Source organism: Neolamprologus brichardi, chromosome 15, assembly GCF_056152115.1.
Source record: "Neolamprologus brichardi isolate AB-2024 chromosome 15, ASM5615211v1, whole genome shotgun sequence".
NCBI classification, from domain to species: domain Eukaryota; kingdom Metazoa; phylum Chordata; class Actinopteri; order Cichliformes; family Cichlidae; genus Neolamprologus; species Neolamprologus brichardi.
In genome coordinates this window covers 8796077-8820956 of record NC_142118.1, presented here as the reverse complement: position 1 = coordinate 8820956, position 24880 = coordinate 8796077, and the positions used below count along the sequence as shown (strand labels likewise).

Here is a 24880-nt window from a genome sequence, read left to right as displayed (position 1 = left end):
TGGGAGTTTCAAAAGAAGCTTTATTTTACACTTTAGAAAATACAATTTGCAGAAGATGTACAAGATGTGAAATAAAACACTGGATGATAAATAACTGCCTTTTTCTAAAAGCAGATAAAATAGAAGAATAAAAACATTAAGAGCTTAATTGTACTGCAATCATGTTTATTTCCCTATTTCGGGGCATCTAGCTTAGAATGCACATTGAAGGCTATTCTACACGCAAATAACTTGCATGCAACTTTATTAGGAAATGGATGAAGTATGTACAGAGATATCTGTTTTACATGAGGTATGAAGAAAAACATCCAGACCAGGGCAGTTCAATTTTAATATTAGGTTAAAAAAAAGAACTAACAAATGTAGCAAATTAATTTTAGATTAATGTATTTGCTTTCTCACCTTATTAGTCTACTGACTGTATTCAGAAAATAATATACATTAGTGACCAGGCAGTTTTTAATACTATTTGCACTTGTCTATAACGTGTGAACTTGGTGTCTAATTGCACATGCCAATATCAAAAATACACTGCGTATTTAAAGTCACTAAGACTGGCTTCCCAGAGATTATACGTCGTATTGTGTGTATTGTATTGCAATAATATACCAAGCACCTGGCAAAGACATCAATGTTAACTGCACCATGGGTTAACATTAATCTATGTACAATAAACCAGCAGGAGTAGAATTCTGTTGTACTTACTCTGTGGTGTTTCTGTGTGTAGGCATTTGTGGATTTCTATAGGATTACTGGATGGCATTCGGAGTGTGTCTGTCGGTTTGTGTTGCATTTTCCTACAAATACTGGGTGCATGCAGGTATTTTGTCAACACTTTTTTTTCTCTGCTGATGACCAACAGAAGCCTCGTATATTTCTCTCCTTTTCTCTACTTTCATCCCCCCCGTCAGGGAGAAAGGTCGAAACGCTTTGATGGTAGAAGAGATGGGATTTTAAGTTTGGCTTTCTTCTTCTCAAACTTCAATGATGTTGATTGATGGCACAGAAGGGTGAAACTGCAAAAACAAAATACAAATAAGTATTAGTCACTGCTCACATGGATGCCTTGATCTCAGAATTTAACAGCGCCATTAAACGTGGTATTAAATGTGTGTTTTCAGTTGTATCTTCTATAAAAGGATAGGATAGGAGTCTCTTTACCTTAGGAGTGTGAAAGCCTTACTGTGCTTTAGGTGTAGTGGTTAATACATTTGCCATCAGCTATGGCAACACCTTAAGAAATAAAGTAGCAGCCATGAGGCTAAACAAACTTTTTATTCAGCTCTATCTTTTGTTGAACTTGATACTTTTGTATTTTGTTTGGACAGTGTTGGCTCATATGTTGCAAGCCACTGCTAGCTTACTCAAGTTGCATTAAAATTTTAATAATATATAGTTATAGCTCCAATGATTGATCAATATCAAGAAATGTCAACATTTATTTTGCATGTAAAATACTTTAAACATGTATTTCCAAGTTACATCGGTTGATGAATTGTTAATTTTCTGCTTTTTCAAAGAAATGACAAAATGTGGACCCACTCTGTCTTTAAGGAGCAAACTGTATGCTGTCACTGTCTCCGTAATAAATGATTTAAGACATTTATTGGGTTCAAGGTAAAACAAGTGTGCTAGTCACCAAATCTGAGAAGAGAAAACTGATCCAAGGTGTCTGACAACTACCTAATAAGGATGAGAGAACTCAGTGTCTAGCAATTTTTTGTCATGGGCTGGGTCTGTGACCCAGTATTTTGAGGTCATGATATATTGTGCATTTCTTTTATTAGTATGGGGAAATGTTAGGTTCTTGTTTTGTATTATTAGTTAGAACTTGAGGCTTCATTTTTTGTCATTTATCGTTTGGGTTAAGCTCATCTAGCTCCTGTAAAACTCCTAAGTGGTTCGACCTTAGTTTTGTTATTGATCCCTGCATTTCCCCTTTTCCCTGGGCTTTGGTCTCACCTGCCATTTGTGTTTCATGTCTCATGTGTCAAGCCCATGTTGTTTGGTCTGCCTCATCATGTTTCCAGTGTTATGTTGTAAGAGTCCAGTATGTTCTTTGTTCATTGTATTTAGGTTCCCTTCCCCTGCCTTGTTATTAGGTTCATGTGTGTCAGTGGTGTTCCCATGTGTTAATGTTCCCATTGTTGTTTATTGTGTCATGTTTCTGGTTGATGCTGTCATGCCTGTCTTGTCATGTTTTTCTGTTTATTTTGAAAGTCCAGTTTTCATGTCATTGTGTTTGAGTTTACATTTCCTGTGCATCGTTATGTTCATCCTTGTCAGCTGTTTCCTCATGTGTCTCGACTTCCCCTGATCACCTCATGTATGTATTTAAGTCCTCTGTTTTCTATGTTTCATTGTCAGGTCGTCTGTTTGCAGCTCCATAGTGTTTTGTCATAGTTTACTTAGTGTTCATAGTTTGTCATAGTATTTTCACTTTCTTAGTCCTTTAGTTTTCATAGCTTCATGCTTTTTCATGTGCCAACATCCAAATAAAGGATCGTCTTCTGTTCAGCCAGCAACTCCGCCTTTCAGTGTCTGCTTCTGGGTCCTGTAAACTAAACTTATCGGCGCACCCCGCCGTGACATTTTTGCTTGAGGTCAAAATTCTCAGTGTAAGTGACCTTGATAATTGAGTGGTTGTGGGCTCTGCATTAATCTATCCACTCCAGTCTGATGCTTCTTTAAGGCTCTGGCGGTGCTTTATGTACGCATTGTTCAAGACAAGGGACTTAATCTGCACTTTTAATGACCAGCATAGTCTCAGGTTTGTACATTTTTATATGTGTAAATATTGGACAGTTGCCTACTGAGAAATGGATGATTTTGTTCCTCCACCAATTTATTAGATTGGTGTGACTCAGATCAGATTTGTGATAGCGTACAGTGTATTACTTCAGACATCAACTCGGGGAAAGTTTCAGCTCAACACTGCAAAGTGTACAACTAGTATGTCAAGAGAGTGAGAGAAAATAAACTTTTGTCATAGCAGTGGAATATGAAATAGCAATACATATGGTGCGTATAGAGATACTTTACTTTGAAGTATATATACAGCTGTTTGAGGCTGGTGTGAAGCTTAACAAGAACCGAATTCAAATATTTCCGTCTCTGTGTGGCCTCTGAGACTTCACCTTGCTCCTTAGCAGTCCTCCACTGTGGTGCTCTGGCGTGCTTCTTTCTGACGACGGCTTGGCCTTCTCCTTATTGTTGCTGGAGTCGTTGTCCTTAATGATGTCATACTGCCGGCAGAATAGGGCAATAACAGCTGCCAGGAGGTGAGACAGGGGCACATTTGCAACAAAACACAAAAGAGGATAGGAATTCAGTTGTGAGGCAGCTGTCAATCACTGTCATGTCACCAATTCCTCTAACAGCACATGCTGAAATGCCATGTGGATAATGGAATTTTGTTCCCACGGGAGGGTGACGGCTGCGCCTTTATCTCAAAGCTTGGAGGAGACTCATTCACTATACTCTTTGCTTTCTTTCACTGCTAAATCTGCCAGATGCAGATTTGCCCCCAATTTGGATAAGTACTGTATATTCTCAATTATCTTCCTTGCTTCACTGAGGTCATGAATTTTTATGGGGGCGCTTTTATTAAATATTCAGAAAGTGATATCCAGTTCTGATAATGAGAGTTGCAGAGCTGTTCCGAGACGCATTTGTTAAATTATTATTCATGCATCATGTGAGTCGTCTCCTGCATTGCAGCCACGTCATTCCCTCTGCAGCAGAAAGGTACGAGTGGGTACTTCTGCATCTACCCTCATTGTTTTGTTGTAGAATTACAAAGGCATTTGTGAAAGTGGAGAATGAGAGTATCCGCAAAGCATGGTTTAGTCAGGACTAAGTTAGTATTGAAATCTTAAACAGAATAGCAGAAAAGATTAGCACTATATTAAAAATCACTTAGTTATACCACACTGCTCCAAAAATTAAAGAAGCACTTGATCATCACAATATAAGACAGACAGTTAAATGTTAGAACATTAATTTCTCGTTAGTAAGTTTAAACTGTTATGAATCCATCTCAGCTGCTTCGGTGCAAATGAAAGTGACAACAGGTGCACTGGAGAGGAAACCGCAAGACAGCCCCTAAAAAGGTTTTGCAGGTGGTGGTCACAGACCATTGCTTTCTCCTTCTCCTTCTTGACTGATTTTTCTTTTTGTTAGTGTGCTTGTCACTTCTGATAGCATGAGACAATCCCAGAAGCCCATTCAGGGTTGCACAGGTAGTCCAGAATCTCTAGGATCACGCATCTACACATGCTGTCACAAGAAGCTTTGCTGTGCCTCCCAGCAGTCTCAAAAGTGTGTGAATGAGTTATCAAAACATGGGTAGTTACATAAAGATTGATGCCCTTCTACAGTTACAGCTGTGCAAGGAGGAGCTGGAGGAGCACTGCTAGAGCGCTTCAAAATGATCTCATGTGCAGAAATTTGACCAAACTGTCATGAATAGACTCCCACTAAAGGGCCCAGTGTCCTTTAGTGACCTGTGCTCACCGACCAGCACCATCCAGCTCAACTGGCATAACTGCCACTAGAACCCAACTCACTCCAAAGCAAAAAGCAAAGCTAGAGAAAGATTGGTCAGGTTATATATCTGTGAAGGTTCTCAGTCATCCAGGTTGTCGTAGTCTAAGGAGCTTAGAAAGAAAAGCGTCTGGACTTCTTTAAGTTGCTTGAAGGCGTTTCAGCTCTCATCCGAGAAGCTTCTTCGGTTAGGTTGGATTCTCGATGGTTCACGCTCCAAACTGCACTGATTGATATTCCTAAAGTGTAACTGACTTTGTGTTACACTGACAGAATCAATTGTTCCCTATTATTTGATTTGATTTCTTTGAGCAGTGGGTTAAGTTTTAACTCTAAATGAATAAATTCAAAGAGGATCAGGTAAATCCGACATTAAGCTTGACTGATAACAAATGTGCAGTCCATTATGAATATGCCACACGGGTTGCTTCTTGTCTTTCACTCCCACTCTTCACAGCTTCCGCGTTACCTTGGTTTCTCTCATTAGTATTATTTAACATCTCACTCCGGTCCTCGTGGGTGGGAAGCCCTGCTCCTAGCTGCCTGACAGATATGCCACTTCTCATTGTGCCTCAACACTTCATTAATCAGTGCACTACTTCAAAGGAGAACCCCAGAAGACGAGAATGCTCAGAAAAGTGTGATGTTGGTTTGACACTGCTGCACAGTCGTCAGATTTAGTTTACAGACAGACCCACTCGCATTTTTTTTGTACTTTAGCTTAAACTTGATTGCTGTGCTGCTGCGAAAAAACTGTCCCATTATAGTTCTGATTTTTTTTTTTTGCAGAGCTTTCATTTAACTTAAAACAACTGCTGTGACATTTGCATTTTAGACAGTACTCAATCTCCTGTCAGACTAATGATACCTGAATATAAGAAGTAGTCTCATACTAAATCAGCTGATCCTGAATCTGATTGAGGATTCTTTGTTTTGTTTTTTTCTTACTTCATCAGTGTCCCGCCAGTTTTTACTGATGCTCTGTTTTGTATGGTGGGTGCAAGGAGGAGTGATGTTGCTGTCTTCGTACAAAGCACACATTAGAATTATTATTGTGACTAAAGTGATCCTGAGTGAGCTTCACACTGAATATTAATTCCCCCCTCTTCCTGCTTGTTGGTCCTTTCTTTTCTTCGTTCTTTCTTTTTTTTTAATTGAATGAAATCTACAAACTTACCTGCCCACATAACCAAGACCACGACAATTATGATCATCTCTCCAGTTTGTAGATGTCGAGACTTGTCCAGTCCCTGCACAGTGGGGTCATCTTGGAGAGAGGACAGACAGTAAAGACAGAGCACATCAGAACACTAAATATAAAATCTAATCTGCGCATTTAAATACAATCCACTGGGACATTTTATGGAGTAGAAATAACAGTCTGGCACAGTCTGAGAGAGTCTGTCTGCTTTATAATATGAATCAAACTCACTTTGCATCTGCACGGATTGACAAAAATTTATACTTTCTCTACCCTTCATGACAGTTATGCCATTTAACAGAACTACAGTAGTTTTGGTGGGCATTCCCACACGTCAATCTTGTAACATTAATCCTCCTTTAAGTGGATTGACTAGAAACTTTCCACTTTCCAAACTGCCTCTCAGCTCGCATGGATGGAACTCTTCCAGAGCCCCACTCTTCCCAATTGCCTCTTTTATGGAATCAAGTTGTCAAGAAACTGTCTTCAAATGCCAGACACTTAGCTCTCGTCACAGAAAAACAGTCAGATAGTTGGGTCAATTGGAGTGTCACATTTTTCCCCATCTTGATAGTGTGAGGATGTCAGCGGCGAGAGGGCAGGAGTAGGAGTACATCGTCAAAATCAACCACAAATTAAAGAGAAAAGCAGGATGCTAATTTGCCAAAAAGACTTGGAACCACATGTAAAATCACAGATGACTGGATATTTGAAGGGATTAAAGCAAAAATCATGTTAAATTAACTTTTTTCCCTTTTTTTTTCTTCTTTTTTTATTCTTAGCATCAACTTCCATCATTTTGTTCCCATGGATACCGATATCTTGTTAAGTTGTGGTGGAAAAACTGTCATAGCACCTAGGATTGCTGCCAGCTGTGGTTGTAAACCTATGCCACAAAAAACAAAAACACTCATTCAGCTTTATCCAAACTTTAGTATGAGTGAAATATCGAGAGTATGTCCAGTACTGAGGCCTGTGTTACGCCTCCTCAAGACTACCCAAGCAGCAACCTCGTGAGTGTGATGGTCTTTTGCTGTGTGCTACGTGAGAGAGATAGGAGTTGCAGCTGATATCCCAATCTGATGAAAAAGTTCTGAACCTTATTTTGGACTCAACATTGATATGTAGGAAGGCTTGGTGTCTACACTGCAAGATACTTCTGAAAACATAGCCGGGTCTGTGCGTAGAGAGACTTCTGGTGGAAGCGTTGGGTTGATGTCGGCACATCAAAGACCGGCTTCAGAGATGAATGCAATCTGTGAGACTTCTTACTTCCCCACTGAACTTCTCATTCCTTTTAGAAGTTTTTCAGTTGATCTAATGATCAAACTTCACTTGCAAGAGCACACTGGTACAGGCTGTATAGTGTGCATATACTACACTGATAAACCTAACCATTATAACCTTGTATGTCTCCTTCTTCTGCCACCAAAACAACTCAGGTTTCTAATGTATCTGACACCAAGATAGTGGCACCAGATCTTTTAAGTGTTGTAAAATAAGACTTGTTTATTTGTTCGATGTGAGTGGTCATTACCCTTTGGATCATTGGCTTATATATGCAGAAACATGATGCTGTAATAACACTAAGATCTGAATAACATTTCCATGTGTTGTTTCATAAATTTTTTATGTTGGTGGCAGACTCATATATGCTGTGTGAATTTGTGCTAAAGAGGAATGAGTAGATTTCGCTGCCTCCTGTACACCAAATAATTTGTGCAGAGATCATTAGTCGACCCTGCTTCTGCTCGCCCCCTAATCCCGAGATGTTGGCTGTGGCTGTGAACTGCGACAACACACCAGGGATTCTGTGCTGATGCCACAATGGTGTATCATTGAAGTCTTTCATGATGTTTACTTTAGAATGAGCAATTTTATTTTAGGCTGCATTGCTCCTTTAAAAGTTTTTCCACTGAAAAAGTTTGATTCACACTCGGACTTATTAACTGATTATCACAATGAAAGCAAATACAATTTTTGTTGCAGCCATGTTTCCCAAAAAGTTCAAAAGTTGAATTGTCCCGCTTGTAGTTTGGACGTGTTGCCCAAAGACATGAACATTGTAACACAAAAATATAGCAAATGTGACAAAGGATGCCCCGTGCCGTTGAGCAGCTGAGCTATAGAAAACAGCCTCTTCAGTTCGCAAGAACAGATGTAACACAGTGATAAACAAGCTTGTGCCCCAGCTTTTGTCATGCATGTTGCCCCCATGAAAGTCATAATAAGCATATACTTATAATGCTTATACTTACATAGTATTAATAATAATAATAAGAGTATTTCTTTGCAGCTATTTCGGTTGCATAATATTCTAGAGTAATAGCCTTTAACCTTATATAAATCACTGAATGCAGATAGAGATAAGCCCAAGTATGAATCATAATGAGGCTATTAGACAGTGTGTGGCATGCCTTTGTCTTACTGCTGTTAATAGGAGACCCTATAGGTGTAGCTTCTGACTCAGTAGAGACAGCTACGCTCTGCTTTGAAGCATCATGCAGTAATTGTGTCTAAGGGGACCACCTGCCTAGTTAGGTTAGACTGCTCAAAGTCTTCATCCTTTGAAAATACTCTTCCTTTTTCTTACACCGTGTGAAGTGGATTGGCAGTTACTTGGTGTCAGCGGTTTCTTCACGGTTGCTGTGCTGGGGAATGATTTTTGTGTTTGAATCAAAACGTGTTAGTTTACCGAACTTTGTCTGAAAGTTTGAATCTTTTGCCAACCAAATTCATGTGACTGGAATTTAAACTAAGCTCATCTAACTAAAATTAATTCCATTCAAGTGCAAGTAATTTTTTTTAAATTTGCAATTGCATATGCATGTATAGTACTGTGTGGTATAGTTGAAATTTGACTGAAAGGGGAATCAAGTGAAAGCCAGAACTACAGCACCGCTTACTTCACTCTCGAAGGACAGGTGACACACATAAACATACACTCACATTAAAAGTTTTCTGTGAAACTAATGAAGCTGAAATAGACTTTGGAAAGTGATATTGATGCTATAAAAGGAGTGCTGCAGTCTATTCCAATGTATTTATTGAATCTTGCCAGGAAATACTTCATAGAAAATGGAAGGATGCTGAGTCTGCCCAGCCCAGTTAAATAATATACACCAATATGTAATCACATTATTAATAAAATTGCTTTGTTCACAAAAAAGAGAGAGAAAAAAACCCTCCTACTGATTCATATGTATCATAGCTCTGACTCTGGGTTGTCTGGTGTATACCACAAATCAATTTAGTTTCAGTAGAAGGCACTTGGCTGTTACAAAGGACCTCTGAAATGGCTCTGTGGTGCTGGAGCCAGCTAGGATAAAATTACTTTTATGGAACAACAGTCAGCAGGAAGATCAACAAAAAATATCACATGAACTCAGTGCGCATTAAGATTTCAAAAAATTATAAATTAAAAACATAACAGACACTGCGTTTTCTGTTTGTTTGTTGTTAATATGCAGAAATTTAGGGGAGTCCTTTTTTTGTTATTGATATTGTGATAAATAATAAGCTAGCTGAGTCTGCTGTCTTTTCATCTGCCTGATCCCTTGTAGTGTTCAGATATTTTTATATGCGCATTTTAACATTAAGACATTCACTCGTGAATGTGGAAAACTTTTTTTTATAACCCAGTTGTGGGCTGTGACCACCAGACAGCCTAGTTCTGTTTTTAACATGTGGGTGAATGCTTAGTGAAAAATGGGTCACATTGGATTCCTGTAACTCAACCTGCAGATCTTATTATAAGAGTTAAGCTAGGACAGGTTTTCATGGGTGAAATGTAAGAATGGATGCTGTCATTGATTGGAGAATCACAATACTCTACACCCTCAATTGGTGTATGATGGTTTGTGTGAGTCACACCACGTGTGAATGCAATTCAGTCTGAAGAAAATTGAAATCATAAATACTGATACAGGGTCAAACAAGAAAAGAGAAGTTGAGTAATGCGGTTCACAAAAGTTGCACCTAGAAACTTGATGCGATTGGACTTTAAAGCTTGGGCTCAAGGAGTCAGCAGTGTCGGCATTAGATTTATGGTAAGCTGACATTGATGTCTTTTACGCACCAAAAAAAATTCCTACAAATGAGGAGCATCACTGAATGGGCTGTTTCTCTGACCCAGTTGGATGACTCGAGAGGCTACAAATCCTGATTAATGTTGCATAATAAAACTTTTCCAAGCGTCTGCACCGGCCGTGTCTTTGCTCTTGCTCAGCAATTTATTGAGATATATTGATGGTTATTTAGCTTTCCGAGGTCAATTTTTTTTCCTTAAAGAAAACTTAAGTTAAAAACACAAGTGCCAAAAAAATAATTTCCTGGACACTTAATGTAAAGCAACAGGAAAGGAATGCAATGTCAGTTCCTGGACGAGAGCAGACTCGTGTGCTGAGCGGGAATTCGTTTCTTTCTCTTTGCTTTGGCCAGGCTTGCCAGCTTAACTAATGATACGCAACCTGAGTCAGCCGAACAGAAACATTTATGATTCCCTTGCATCAGCGCTTCCGTATATTCACGACTTTGACAAGACTATAAAAATCACAAAACAGTTTTTGAAGCGTCAGGTGCGTTTCTAGAGCAATGTCGAATACCGTGCTGTTATTCTATGAGTTAATGCATTTGGCTCATCCCACAATCGTGGCTGAAGTACTGCGGAGAAGATTAGCAGAGGACTTTGCTCTGAAGTATATAACAAGCAAATAGCCTTTTCCACATCTGAGCTGTATGAAATTGAGAGACTAAACTTATTCTCTGTAGGTCACGGTCTTCATTTTTTCTCCTGCCCGCGTGCTGATCCGACACATGGAATATGAAGGAACACCCAGAGCGATATAGAGCTGCATAAATTCAGAGCAGTTTGGCTGCAGACCTACTTGAAGCTTCTGTCAATAGTGTGTTGGTTTCTATGAGAAATAAAACCCCTCACCTTGAAACCCACTACCCCCCCTCCCCCACACCCACAAGAGAGCTGCTCTGAGAGGAAGCTTCTGGTTACTTGCTCTTGTCTAACCTTTACTGCATCTCATTCTCAGTGTTAGGGTGCTTAAAAGCATTCAGGAGTCGGCTTTAGCGCAACAGCGGGAAGAGTGCCTGTAATGGGTTGCTTCTGCCTGTGCCTCGGGAAAAAGGCCCGTGGCAGACCGTGTAAAATTAAAAGCAAATGTGTTACATAATGCACAAAACTGGTGCTGTGGCTTCTTGTGAACTTATCAATTCTACTGCACTTAGACAAATTTGACAGCATCTTGGCCACCCTAACCCAATCGTTTATAACGATTGTTTAAGCCAATCGCAGGAATCTGGCACTTAATTAGACTTCCACATGTCTTATCTGGTAGATTGTTCACTCGTCCTGAATGTATTTTGTCAGGTTGAACATGTGATTTCTTATGGCTGAGTTAAGATTGGGACTCAGAGCTCACTTCTGAATCGTGTCAATATGGGTGTTTTAAGATGTTAGAGGTCTGTTAGAGCAGCTGTGACACAGCAGATCTCTCTGACACTCTGATGATTTTTTTTTGTTTTATTGTATTCTGTGCACATTTATGCCACCATGTGTCACCAATTGCAAAAAACCCCCATAAATAAATCAATAAATAGATTAAAAAATGATAATGCACAGTAGGTGTTGCATCGATAATTCTGACACAATCACCCAGTGTAAGGTTTATGCCATAGCTACCCCAAAATTTTGGTAATTAAAAAAATCATATTTTATGTTTAGGAATGGTTAATCCAGCAGTATGTATGGCGTCTTTAATCTGAATTATGTTTTTAATGCCAAAAAATAATTATTGTTTCTCATCTGTAAACGTTCAATTTTTCATTTTTACAAAAAAAAAAATGCAAGAAAACATTTAAAATATATATATTATTTTTTAAATTAAGATGCTAAATTACAGTTATTCACTTGAATTTCTGAACAGTAAAATGAGTTTTAGTGAATGTTGAATGTTGATTAAGTTGCGACTTCTCAGAGTCCGGTTGAGTGTGCCGCCTCACATTTGGGTGTAAAAACATGAGATGAAAACATCAGTTTGTTATTTTCCTAATAAATGAGAAATATAATTTTTAGCTTTAAACAAGTTTTTGACAGATTTTGTAATCTCCAAAGGACTTATTGTACTGTTTCAAAGTTTGGTTGTCTTCCCTTCTACACATTCTAAACTTCTATTCAGTCTTGTGTCAGTTTTTCTCTGCATCCATCTCCAGATAGGTTGGCTGCAGTCCTGTGGCCCTCAAACTTATTAATTAGATTTCATCTCTGGTTACAGGATTCAAGCTGCTTGGAGATGTATTGTAGTCTTCACCTTCATCATGCCTTGGAATCCTTTCTTTCTTATCTCCTCAGACAACTTGCTGCTTTTGTTTTTCCTTTTCACTGTTCTGTGTGGAGCACACAATAATACCAAACACCTAGCCGCGTACTTCTCTGTTTAATTACTTTAATGACTGATTATAAGATTGAAGGCTCCTCGGACACTAAATGAAGAGCGTATTCAGTTTGAAACACAATAGCAATCCACATATTTATCTCATTTTGAGAATCATTTTATTCTCTTTGCAGAACTGGCAAGAATTCTGCTCTTGCCACATTTTGTTTTTCTTCCCACAGCATGTCGAAGGCATGCAGGTCTCAATGATTTGTAAGCGTGGCAGTAATCTTGATCATGTCTGTCTACAGCTTCAATGACAAATCCACATCCAGTACTCATAGCATGTTGTGAGACTCTCTCTCCCCCCCCCCCCCCCCCCCCCTTTTTTTTTTTAGAGGAATTTTGCTCAAGGTCTCAGAGTGCCATACCTTGGTTGGAGCTGTTGGAAGGGAAGCGGTCTGACTTCTTAAGGGTATGAAAATGGACCTTCTTGCTGGCTTGACTCTCGCCATAGAGGCCAATAGACTGGACCTGAATGATATAGTTTGTATCCTCCTCCAGGTCCCAAAGAACGCAAGAACGGCTGGTTGTGTTGACCTCCCGGATGAATCGCTGCATGTGTCCATCCTGCCTCTGAATATTTGAATAGAAGAAAAACAAAACGATAGTGAACTGAATCCAGTTATTTGGCATGAATTCACAACAAATGTTTGCATAGTGTTTGTACTGTAACGCAAACGCTACAGAATGAAGTCTTGAGCTAAGCATTTAGGCTGGCACCTTCTTGGTTCTTTTAAACCAGACATTACAAATGAGGGGTGTCTCTGCTGCCCACTCACACTTTAACAATTTATCAAAAGTTAGGTCCACCCTAAAGCATAACCTGCTCTATGATCTGTTTTCCTTGCACTATCACTTACAAACCAAACATCATGTTGTGCAAAATAAGACCAGCAACCCATTTGCTGATGGTTAGAAAGAATGCAGATTTTAGGTCGTTTTGCACTGACAGACTATGTCACTCCTTAATATACACTCTGTGGTAAAGACCCACCATACATATATTCTAGAGCGAAACACGATAATTCTCTTTGAACAAGACCTCGAGATTTGGACCAAAAAAAAAGTAAAATCTTTTTAAAAATATTCACAGTTTAACAAATGTATTGGATCACCAGTCATAAAAATAAGATACCACAAATGTTTTAGAAATCTGCCAAAAACTAAAAATCTTTTATTTACTAATCACATAACCAAATGTGACTTCTCCGACAAGTTAGAAATTAATCAAGTTTAACATTTAACCACTAAAACTCATTTTTCTGTTCAGGATTGCAGGTATATAAATGTAATTAGCATCTTAATCAACACATAATGAATACTAATGCGCTTTACTATTTTTTCAGCTTTTTTGGTAAAACAAAAAATAAAAAATTCATGGATAAACACAATAATCATATTAAAGCGTTAAAAATAGAATTTGGATTAAGGATCTTGCACATACTGGTAGAATAACCATCACAGAAACATTTAAAAATGATTTGGATATTTAGCAATATTGTTAATTCGTGAAATTGCAGGGTTAAACAGAAAGCAAAGAGCAGAGTAGATTCAGTGATTACTAGTTTGAGCGATATTGTTATCAAAGGGACAAAGCATAAATACAACCTCAAAATGGCTCTAAAGGTAAGACAGTCTTTGTTTCACCTCATGAGGTTTTTTCTCTCTAGTGCTATAGTCAACAATGTATTTCTCTCCAGTGTCATTAAAAAACAATCAGGGAGGCCAATGTGAGGTAGAGGTGACCAACCAGAAAGTATTCCAGGTTCTGGTGAAAGTCATGCTGAGTATTTTATTATATTAGCAGTTGGCACTTTATTTTCACCATATGGGGTCTCGACTAGGAATTGATGTCCGATTAAGTTAGATCACAAGTGCCAGGAGATAAGTTTTCACAATCTCAAACTTTATCTTTGACTTCTCCCAACGCTATTGGAGCAATCAGGACCTAAAGCAAAAAAGAATTACTCCTCCAGTAACATGCAGGGTTCTCAGCGCTCACAAACAATCTGCACTTAGAGTGACGTCAGGCCAAATGTCTTCTTATTTATTTCTATGGCCGCGCTTGACAGAGAGATTTTATTGTTGGGGGGAGAAAAAAAAGTCATGTAGCTGTCTGTAAACAATGAATAATCTTGTGATTAAACTGCCATAGACACTGAAGGCGAATGCTGATGGTGTTCAAATGCAGCTGCTATACGGGAGGAAGAAGGAGAGTGGGTGTCGTGTTCAGCCCATCAGTCACACTGAATGAAAAACAAAGTAAATGGGTGCATAATGTTTTCAGCTGCGTAAAGCGTAAACATGATTACAGCAGCATATTGCATTCTGTCATTCGTTGTTAGCATTTACTGGCTTTCCTATTTTAAGCCTGAAATTTTTTCATTATGAAAAAAAAAAAAATGCACTTTTGGCAGCGTCACATACTTCTGTGCATTCGTGTTTTCTCTCTGCAAATTGAGCATACCAGGTTTTATTCTAGCTTCACGCTAAGAGCCATGCTCCATTCAGCCAGTACCAATTTTATGCAGGTAATTATTATGATGCACCACTTCACCAGTCTACCTGCTGGCATGTTGGCACCAAAAAACAGGAAATGATGAAATCTTATTTACAAATCAAAAGGGTTAAAACAACAAAAAAAGAAAGAAAGAAGGAGACTTTGAATTTAATTTTCTTTCCTTTTTTTGCATTTGAAGTTTTAAGAATTACCTGCTGTGAGATGGAGAAACCAATTATTATGTCCCCCTCTGGAACTTCCCATGATATAGTTGCCGAGTCGGCTCGCAGGTGCATGACAGACACATTGACAGGAGCTGGTGGCCGGTCTGGAGGAGAGTAAACAGCAAGAGAGAGATCTGTTAATCCAGCAGCTTTTCCAGATATTTGAATAGACCCACGCCATCTGTGTTCATGAAGGGTCTCTAAAATCGTGCTGGTACTCTGAAGTCTAAGATTCAGAGAACCCACATACTCACTTCTTTCAGTCTTACTCGTAAAATGTAATGTATTGTACTCAGGTCAGGAATAGATCTATTTCTACAGGCATCCACAAACCGTTAGTACAAATATATTTGCAGTAGTCCTGACAAGCTTCTGGGTCAGCCTGACTGACTAGCCTTATAGTGGTCTATATCATGTTCACCTCTCTAGACAGGGTTATAATTCTTCAGCCTGTCACTTTGCAGCCATCTATCATGATTTGGTTGCCAGTACACATGCTGATTGCAAAGTGGAAACAAAAGCGGGGGCAAGCGAAGAGCAGGAGAATCACAGAGTGACGGGGGGGAGGCCTGAACAGCGATAAGCAATCACTCAGGTCAGATGAATAGGTAAGATGGAACAGGCTCGACAGTTTGGGACCTGGACACTATCTGTGAGGCTTTTGTTGCTTCCATTATTTCTAATGGCCTCTTGGTCGCTGGTGATATGTGGAAAATGTCACATGAGTGGAAATTTTCTGCAATGACATGACAAAAGACAAAATACTGGATAGCATCAAAGAAGACCTTGTAAAACATATACAACTGGCCCCTTTAAGTAAAGCTCGCTCTAACGATTCACCTCAAAGTGAGCATTAATTGACAGCTATGAAGTAAATTTGTATTTCAGTCACTTTTGTAAAGTCATGCAGCATGGATTTAATAATACATAACACAGCTGTCTTGAGATCACAGCATGTGCTGTGCATGGACCATAAAAGATATTGCTTGAAAAAGAAAGATGGAAGCCGAAATGATGAAATTGAGAGGTTTTTCAGATGATGTGCGGTTTCCTGGCTCAGTCGCGCTTATCTACACACGTCTGTCTCTCTTCTTCTTCTTCTTCTTCTTTTTTTTTTTTTATCTCTGGTACTCCTGCCTGCTATTTTATCTTTGAGAGAATCAGCAACAGCCGCTCTGTTCTGTGCAAAAGGTGACACTGAGGTGGATCCATGGAGCCCGGGTCAGACAAGGTTATCAGTCTCCCTGCCCTAGCTCCCATGGCACTACGTGGCACATGGGGGTCAGGGTCAATCACGAGCATGATGCTCGGTTCCTCTGGCTCATGACACGCTCGGATTGGTTTGTGGAAGGGAGTGAATGAGCTGAACAAGGGACCGGGCTAATTCTTACCCTGTGATGGAAAGCGCGAGAGGAAATTAATGTTCCGTGGAGATAGTCGGGGGGGAGGACGGGGGAGGTGGGAGGAGGGGGGGGGGGGGGGGTTTACACAGGCATTAAGAGGTTTGGAGGTTATATCTGCCTCATTTTGTCCATGTAATGAGAACAACTTTATGTAAGAAGGCGCTATGCAGTGTTAAGACTGACAGAAAGTCTTGTATAGTTTTTGATTTTCTTTGAACTTTGGAAATCTTTTAGGACGTTGTAGATATATATATGTACAATCATGGGTCACACGACCTTCTGTTGTGACAGTGTTTAATTGTCTTCTGACTGCGAATATGTCATGTTTATGCTCAAATCTTTCATCACTCAAATTAAATCCCAACATCCTGGGACTGACTGGCAGTAATGGCGCCTTTTTAAAAAAGCTCCACAGAAGCTTCAGTTGTTGTTGCGGCAGAGTTACCCGTGCTCGTTGTTTAGCGAGGTCACACTTCACTCTGCTGTTAACAGAGCGACAGACCATTAAGGCTTGATTGCCATCAGCATGTGCCCTAAAGTGAGCCTTCTCCAGAAGCAGGGGGCAGCATTCATCCCAGATGGGACGTGTTCATTTCTCTCTAGCTCATTGTCCTTTAGGTAACGAGGGTCACACGAAGTCACGCATGGGTAAAGAAACAGCTCGTATCCATGATGCTCTATCTGCAGATCATTTGGTGATGATGGAGCACGCGACAGTAAAGGGCAATCAGGCTTTGAATCATTGCTAATGTAATGCACTACCTGAAAGCCCGCTTCCTATAAGGTGCCGTATCCATTACTTGCAAATTTGACTGGGACGCGCATATTTAAATCTGAAGCATGAGGCATTATAAATGAAGGATTTGCTGAAAACTGCTATTCAATCATATGAAGGACTAAATAAACAAAAGGCGCTTACATTTATAAAACTGAATCACAGCTGGCTTATTAGACAGCATTGTGTTTAATGTGCTGCCCAGAAGTTCAAATGATCCCCTCTAGCTTCTTTGATGTTCTCCACTGCAGTAATGATTGTCATGGCAGAGACTTCAGTACTTGTTATCTGCCATGTGGCTGGGGTAAGCCCCACTCAACGGAATGCATTATGTAAGATCTGAAATAAAAAGGCAATAGGTACATCCCTCTCGGGATGTGGGAGCACTGCCAGGATGAATCATAGCTTATAGCCAAAGCAGAGCACATTAGCTAGTGCCCCATCTAACCAGAGTGCACACACAGACATGGAGAAAAGGCTGGTGGATCTTTGAATGGCTGATGAGCCGTGTGGAAATGAGCCCAGGTTGAGTTTATCGGAGCCAGATAAAGGGGCGGCATCTCTTATTTTGACCTCTATGTTTGCTTGCGAAGCAGAACTGCCTGTTTTCTTATTGGCTGCTCATGCTTTACACCATAAGACTGATTGGAGATGTTTTATGGTCAGAAAATAAAAGTTCAGATTTACTGTAAGAAGACACCTTATGATGCTTTTTATCCCAGCAATGCATTAGCATGACACGATGGTTAAACAGGAATTTGGAAGTGGAAAATGAGAGATTATGCTTTTACTTGAAAAATGAAAATAAAAACAAAATTCAGTGATTTGGAAGTATTTTAAACTGCATCTTTATGTGAAATTAGTACAAAGACAAAATATTAAATGTTGAAATTAAAACATTTTATAGTTCAAATCTTAAGATTTGAGTCTGTCAACACAAAACAATATTTGGAATATGGGAATTTTTAAGGCTGGGAATAAGACATTATCCTATTATGCGTTGAAAAGGGATTTCATCTCCTCAACAGCATTTTGTAGGTCTGTCCCCGGTCAGACCCCAGACTGTCTTATCACAGCGCTGTGATTGAATGTGTGCAAAATGAGATTTGTTGTTGTTTTGCTGAAATAAGCAACGCTTTCCCTGGGGAAAAAAAGAGTTGTCTGGTTGTGTTGCTTTGTGTTGTGTTGCTTCAAAATCTTTTTGTGCCAGTCAACATTAATGGTTCCTTCATTGATAACTTGAGCGTCAGTTAAGTTATCTATGGCATCAACACAGTCATGGATGCTATCTTACATTCTTTCACTAGCTGGGCCTTATTTTAGGTTGGGCAGCATTTTTTAGTAGATAAAGGTGAATGGCTTAATCAAGAATTGAGCTGCCGTTCGGGGAAGACCTCGATGGGGACTGGAGGCGGCTCCTGGGCCTGGCAGATCCCCATGTACTAATGAGAAGGGTGGGGCACAAAAATGAGAACAAACAGCTTGGGGGGGTCATATATAAAAGAAAAGACCCAGAGGGGCCGTGTTTGAAGGCGTGGTCCTCCAAGTGTTCTGATAAGACTGATGCTCTCTCCGCTTTAGCTCGAAAAAGAATGTAAACAAATTCAAACCTAATTTCACCTAAATTTAAATGAGCTCCTACACTGGACCGTTTTTCTGATCTTTTTTTATATCTGATTTTCTTCACACACAAGAGTTTTAACTTCCATTTTTTGATGAATAGATGAATTGGGTAGTGATCGCGTGTGTTTTTGGAAGTGTTTCTGTGCCCATGCAGTGATGTCCACTACAGAGTTATAACTGCTTTCAACAGACTGTCTGAGTGCCTGAAGATCACTGCCGCTCATTGCAGATATTCAGCTTTGTTCCCCATGTGTAGAGATTTTCTAAATCTATTAATGTTATTTTGTAAAAGGTTCATGAAATGACCATATATAAAAAAAATCTGCTACAGCTGGATATCACAATATCTGACCTATTTTATGGTGGCTTTCCATTCTTCCCACATTTTTTTTAATGAATTCAATTGAACTGAATTGTTGTTTTCTGCAGTCTTTCTATGTAAACGTCTACACTGATGCTGCTGCTACTTTAAAAGCTGCCTAACATGAATTTGTGTTTAGTTAAGAGGGCATAAACGGTCCAGGGGGACTGATGTGTTTACTGGTAAAAATACATTTAAAGGCAGAACAATGGCTTTTTTTTAAATGTTCCTTTATTATTAGTCAGATTTCAATTACCTCTAAGACAGTGACAGTTTGAAGGACTACTTATAGTTTAATCCTTATCTAATACTTATAATGTCAACCTCCCTCGTAAAATTAAACTCTCGCTGACATAAATAAAGGGAAGAACTGAGCCTCAGATTTTGACGTGTTGCCCAGTCAATCTTCAAATGGCTTCATCAGGACATATTTCAGAGTCAGTCATGGGAAGTCTAAATGTTCTCCTCTGCACAACAGGAGGTTGTCACACATCTGCTTGTAAATTGCCTGCTATCGAGCTTTTAAGCAGTGCTGTGCTGCTTTTATTGCATCCCTATATTACCTGCGAATGCCTTTTCCCCCCTTGTTTCACTCTCAGTCCTCTCCTTTCTGAGACTCTCTTCTTTCATACATGATGTCATGCAGGAGCAGTGATTTGATGTGATTTTAAGTCTCTCACTTCAATCCACTTCTCCATCTAGTTTTGCAACAGCAGTGTGAAGTGGTTATGTGTGTAAACGGGCCTGGCTAGCTCCTGCGTCTTTTCCTCCTCAATTCAGATCCCCTTGACTGTAGTACCACTTAGCGCCCCTTTCCTTACTGTAGGTACCCTCTGTGTTATTACTCGCAGATCCAGAGGCTGTGAGATGGCAGTGAGACCAGATGGGACACGGCACCGCTCTAAGGTTAATATAATCACTGGCCCAACCTTGAGCCTTTTCAGTTTCAAGCTGACATCACTTTATCCACCTCAAAGTGTAATGTGCACCAACAGTGGGTGTTTACTGGTTTTTGCAGACATCTGAACAAGACAAGAGTGACACACAAAAACCCGTTGAAAATCTACCTTGCGTTTCCCCCCCGTTATGTGTGTGTGTCTGTTTAAAATATATACCGTTTCACGGCAGATAATTATGCCAAGATGGGCAAATATTGGCTTTCATTCTAATGAATTCATCTGTAACTGAGAACATCTATTTGTCATGAATATGTCACCAGGTTTATGAACAGCATATTGCCAATTTGAAGGATGATATGAGCCCGGCAAGCCAGTAAATCCAATAAGTTTTCATTTACATTTGTTTAGTGTCTGACGCTCCGGCCTCACGTGGGATCTATTTCCTAATGTGCTTGCTTTTAGCTTGTGTGTGAATGTTAACGTAGGTACTAGTATTCAAGTCTTTTATATCACCTAGAATGACAGAAATTGAGTGTGGATGCTTGTACTGATTGATTTAAGGAAGAACTGCATCTCACTTTTGGTTTTGTCTGGAAAGTGCTGGAATTTTCTCAAAAATTGGAAGAGCAGTGATGAGTTTAATGCGTTACTTTCAAGACCGGTTTTTAACAAGCTGCAGAAAAAGCTGTTGGCCCAGATGAAATACGACATGAAAATGAAGGAAAAATTCATTTCAGAACCTTTGTATTACACTAACATTTGCCATAAATACACATTTTCATTTGCACTTCCAAGTGACTTAAAATGATCCTTTTCCATACCCTCACCATGCACCGAATTATCATAAAATTAAGTCACACCTTCTTCTAAATGACTTTGAATCCAGCACTCTCCTAGCTTAGTCTGGACTGGCGGCAATGAATCCAACATTTATTTCAATTTACTTTAAACCTCAGAGCAGCCGCCACATTTGTATCTGTGAGTGTAACATTTATGTGTTCAGCAGTGACAAGCTTCAGCTCTGGGCAAACTCCACAGAGATCAGAGATGCCTTTTTGCGTCACATGTCAGCCACAAAACATTCGAGAAAAAAAAAAGAAGCTCTGAATAGGTGTCTGAGGCAGACAGAGCACACCCACCCACAGAAACCGTGAAGTGCCAATCTGATTCTCTCAAGGCGCTATCACATGTAGGACTCAGTTCCCTTGAGAGGCGAGGGGGAAAGTGATAGAGGTAGACAGATAAAGAGACAGAGATACTGTAGATGCATGCGCGCAGAGGCTCAGGAGACTTCTGTGGCAGAAATAGCAAGGATTCACACATTTTAAGCCTGAAGCGGACCTCGCAATGGAAAGAATGCAAATAAACCACAGTTTATGCACTGGTGATCTGTCTCTTTGCTGCATTGAACTTAAGGCGCCATTGGCTCTGCAACTAGTGTTGTTGTAGTGAAATTAAATGTATGGATTTGGATGTCTAACTAAAACGGGCTTAAACTGAATTGTCTTTAGTAGAATTGCACATAATATTACCTTTAAATTGAGTAGAGGGGAAACAAGAATGTGCTCTTTTGATAGACTTGTTAAAATAGTTTTTGGTTTGATTTTTGTTTATCTGTAATCAGGCTATTCAAAACACCAAAAGGTATATTTAAAACACTGAAAACACTACATCTGGTTTTATTTGTGATTTAGAGATAGTAAATAAGATAAGAATAGTGATAATGTAAGGCCCAGATCATACAGCAGGTTAAACAGGTGTTATAAGCTGGATGCAACGGCATAATCGTATTTTGGCACGTATTTGATGTATATGAATGAGTTGTGGGATTGAGGTGCGTAAACCCTTCCAAAGGGCTGTAATAGTTTGAGTAATGGCGCATTTTACAAGACTACAAAAAGGCACAATAATTAATTTGAGTCTGCTTGAGAGGCTCATACTTACTTGCTCCCACCAAGAACACATCGCTGCCAAAAAGCAACAGGACCACGGAGTTGACAAAAACAAGAAGACGAGCCATGCCTTGGTGGATGTATTTGCTCTTCTTAGATTAATGTTAATATTTTTTTAATGCAAATCTCCTATTATTGAAGGGTTACTAAATTACAGCAGTTCATCTTTTTTGCAACGTGTTGAAATTCCTCTCATGAATGGAGGGATGAGTGAATGAGACTCCTGCTCCTCCTGCTGCTTCTGGCTGAATCGGGCTCGATCTGGTCAGTAAACAGATAACCTGTGAAAGTACGTAGCGAGCCGCCTCCTCAGAGACATGTTGTCTTCATTCGGGCTTTTAATCCCACAAGTCCTTCATCCATGCTCCCGTGCAAACCGAGACCGAGTCTGCTATCCTTCTAAAGCTGCCGGTTGAAATCGTACACCATCACCACCGACCTCCGGATCATCGATCATCCGGTGAGCTCAGGTACGAGCAGGTCGCCGAACAATGTGATGCTTCACAGCGGGGTCGCCGGTCCCCCCACGGCCCAAGGGGACGGCGAGGGGCTATTCAAATTCAGCACCATGGACAGCGCCTAAGTTTTCCAGTTTCCGCCGAGCCCTCACGCTCTAAGGTTTTTTTTTTACCCTTTTCTTCTTTTTCTGTTTTCCTTTCTTTTCTTTCTTCTTCTTCTTTTTTTTTGTTTAACTGTTTACAGCTTCGGACCTGTATGTGTTTATTCACGCACGGCACGCGGGGCTGGTCATCCTGCGGACCTTTTTTTTTTTTTTTTTTTTTTTTTAAATAGTCCTCCCCCCCACCTCTCGCTCTCTCCAAGTAGCCAATGAGACCAGCGATGTTCCTAACACTTAGCTCTTCTGCCGAAGCGCGCGCATTGCTCTGATTAATCCTCCACGTGTCATCAGAGGAGAGCGGCAGCTGCACGCCTACCTGTGCGCGCACACCCTCCTCCAGATGCTTTAATATTTCAGCAGCAGTGCCAGGGGATAATGTTTACCGCAATAGGCTGGCCTGCGCTGTGAGGGAAGCAACAGGGGAGTGAGTGAATGGCAGTACAATGGGACAGACAGCCTGTCCTCCCGTTCTTTCACGTGCACTAAACCGCTGATCATAAATACCGGATGATTAGCATTTCATCCAGCTGCAGCAGGTCGATGTGCCTCTCACCCACCGCACACTGCACAGCGCCCTAAGACACGCCAAACAATCAGGAAGATGAATCACGTTGATAAGCTGAGTGCATTGCCTCATGGGACGAGCGTTTCAAGCCAGATTGCTTATCTACGGGGAATCTGCCAGCCGCACGCAGGGCTACTGCGGTCTTTATTCAGACAAGAGGAAAGAAGTCATCAAATATTTGGGTTCTTGTTACTGTAAAGCAGGAGACGGGTGGCAAATCTTTCAATTACTAGGGATAAAGAAGTAAAATAACACTTACTCACGTACCCTCTCAAAACTTAATCGTGCGTTTAATTCATTTTTTTTCATAACTCTGCCAACTAAATTAGCACTCCTAACCTTTTAGTGTCCCGTTTTCTGTGAGTCTGAGCAGACGGATGCGACGTTTTAGATATTAGATATTGGAGTTGCCATGACAGCTGTCTATTTGTGGCCGACATTTCTATGGCATTTATCTTCATGAGAGCTCAGAAAAGTGGGTCTATTGTGGTTAGCACTCACTGTATTGACTGCATTCTTTTGTGAATGTTCCCTCAGCATGGAAGTCAATATAAATACAGATGTTTGATGGTAAAATTGAGGACTCTGTGATGAGGCAGACGTGTGCTGTTGTTTTTATTTTTCAGCTTCTGCATCAAGCTTAACTTCCTTTCTCTATAGTGTAATAAAAAAATTTTTTTTATAGATGTAAAGATTAGTTTATTCAGACCAGTTCTATCCATGTTACAGCTTCAGTGTAAGACTGGAAGTCAGGATAGTTTTGCAGTGATTTGTAAACAATGTACTAAACCTCCTTTAGAGTCTTTTACATTGAAATAATTTTTAGAGAAGACAGAGATGCTGCCTCACACCAAGCTGTGTCTTCCCAGTGCTGTGCTGGGAATTTCTATTCTTTACCCCCCAAAATCCCCCCTGCAGCCTTTATTTAGTAAGTAAGGAGGTAAAATTTATTTATATAGCCCCTTTTAAGACAAGAAGCTATTACAAAGTGCTTCACATGAGAATGTAAAATCATATCAAACAAACAATATAACAATATAAAGGAAGTATAAAAGCATATCAAATAAAACTACATATTACACACGAACATTATCCAAATGCCTGTCTAATCAGATGTGTTTTAAGATTTTTTTTAAAAAGAAGCCACAGAGTTGATGGTGCATAGCGGGGGAGGTAAACTGTTCCACAGTATTGGAGCTAGGGTTTGAAAAGCGTGATCCCCCTTTGTTTTCAAACGGGTCCGTGGAAAAGATAGAAGACCACTATTAGTGGATCAAAGAATCCACTTTGGAGACTAGTGTTGGAGAAGCTCAGTGATATAGGTGGGGGTCTCACCTCGTAAAGACATAAATCCAAAAGTGAGGATTTTAAACTTATATCTCTACCCAAGGTACAGATATAAGTAAGGATTTTAACATGGGAGTGATATGGGAGAATTTATTAATGTGGGTTAAAAGCCTTGCTGCAGCATTTTGGACCGCTTGGAGGTGATTTAAGGAAGCCTTAGACAGACAGGAAAAGAGTGTGTTACAATAGTCTAACCGGGGGGAGATGAAGGCGTGGACAAATATCTCCAGTTCAGTTTTGGAGACAATAGTCCTAAATTTGGCAATATTTCTTAAATAAAAGAAGCAGGAGCGGGTCACAGATTTAATATGAGAGTCAAAAGACAGAGATTGATCAAAGATTATCCCAAGATCAATCTCGAGCCACTGCTCGAGTCCACTAAAATGGATCTCAAATAAAATTATAAAATCCAGAGTG

General features: G+C 39.9%; 1 protein-coding gene across 1 annotated transcript; it reads right to left on the bottom strand.

The window, feature by feature from the left end:
* fndc4a (fibronectin type III domain containing 4a) lies at positions 1 to 22710 on the bottom strand. Its single transcript, XM_006797160.2, has 6 exons — positions 21925 to 22710; positions 14908 to 15023; positions 12564 to 12768; positions 5723 to 5812; positions 3138 to 3271; positions 1 to 1016 (listed from the first exon to the last, which is right to left on the bottom strand). Exons 1-6 carry the CDS (start codon positions 21998 to 22000, stop codon positions 975 to 977), a joined length of 663 nt encoding a protein of 220 aa, XP_006797223.1. The 5' UTR covers positions 22001 to 22710; the 3' UTR covers positions 1 to 974.
* Positions 22711 to 24880: the final 2170 nt, after the last annotated feature.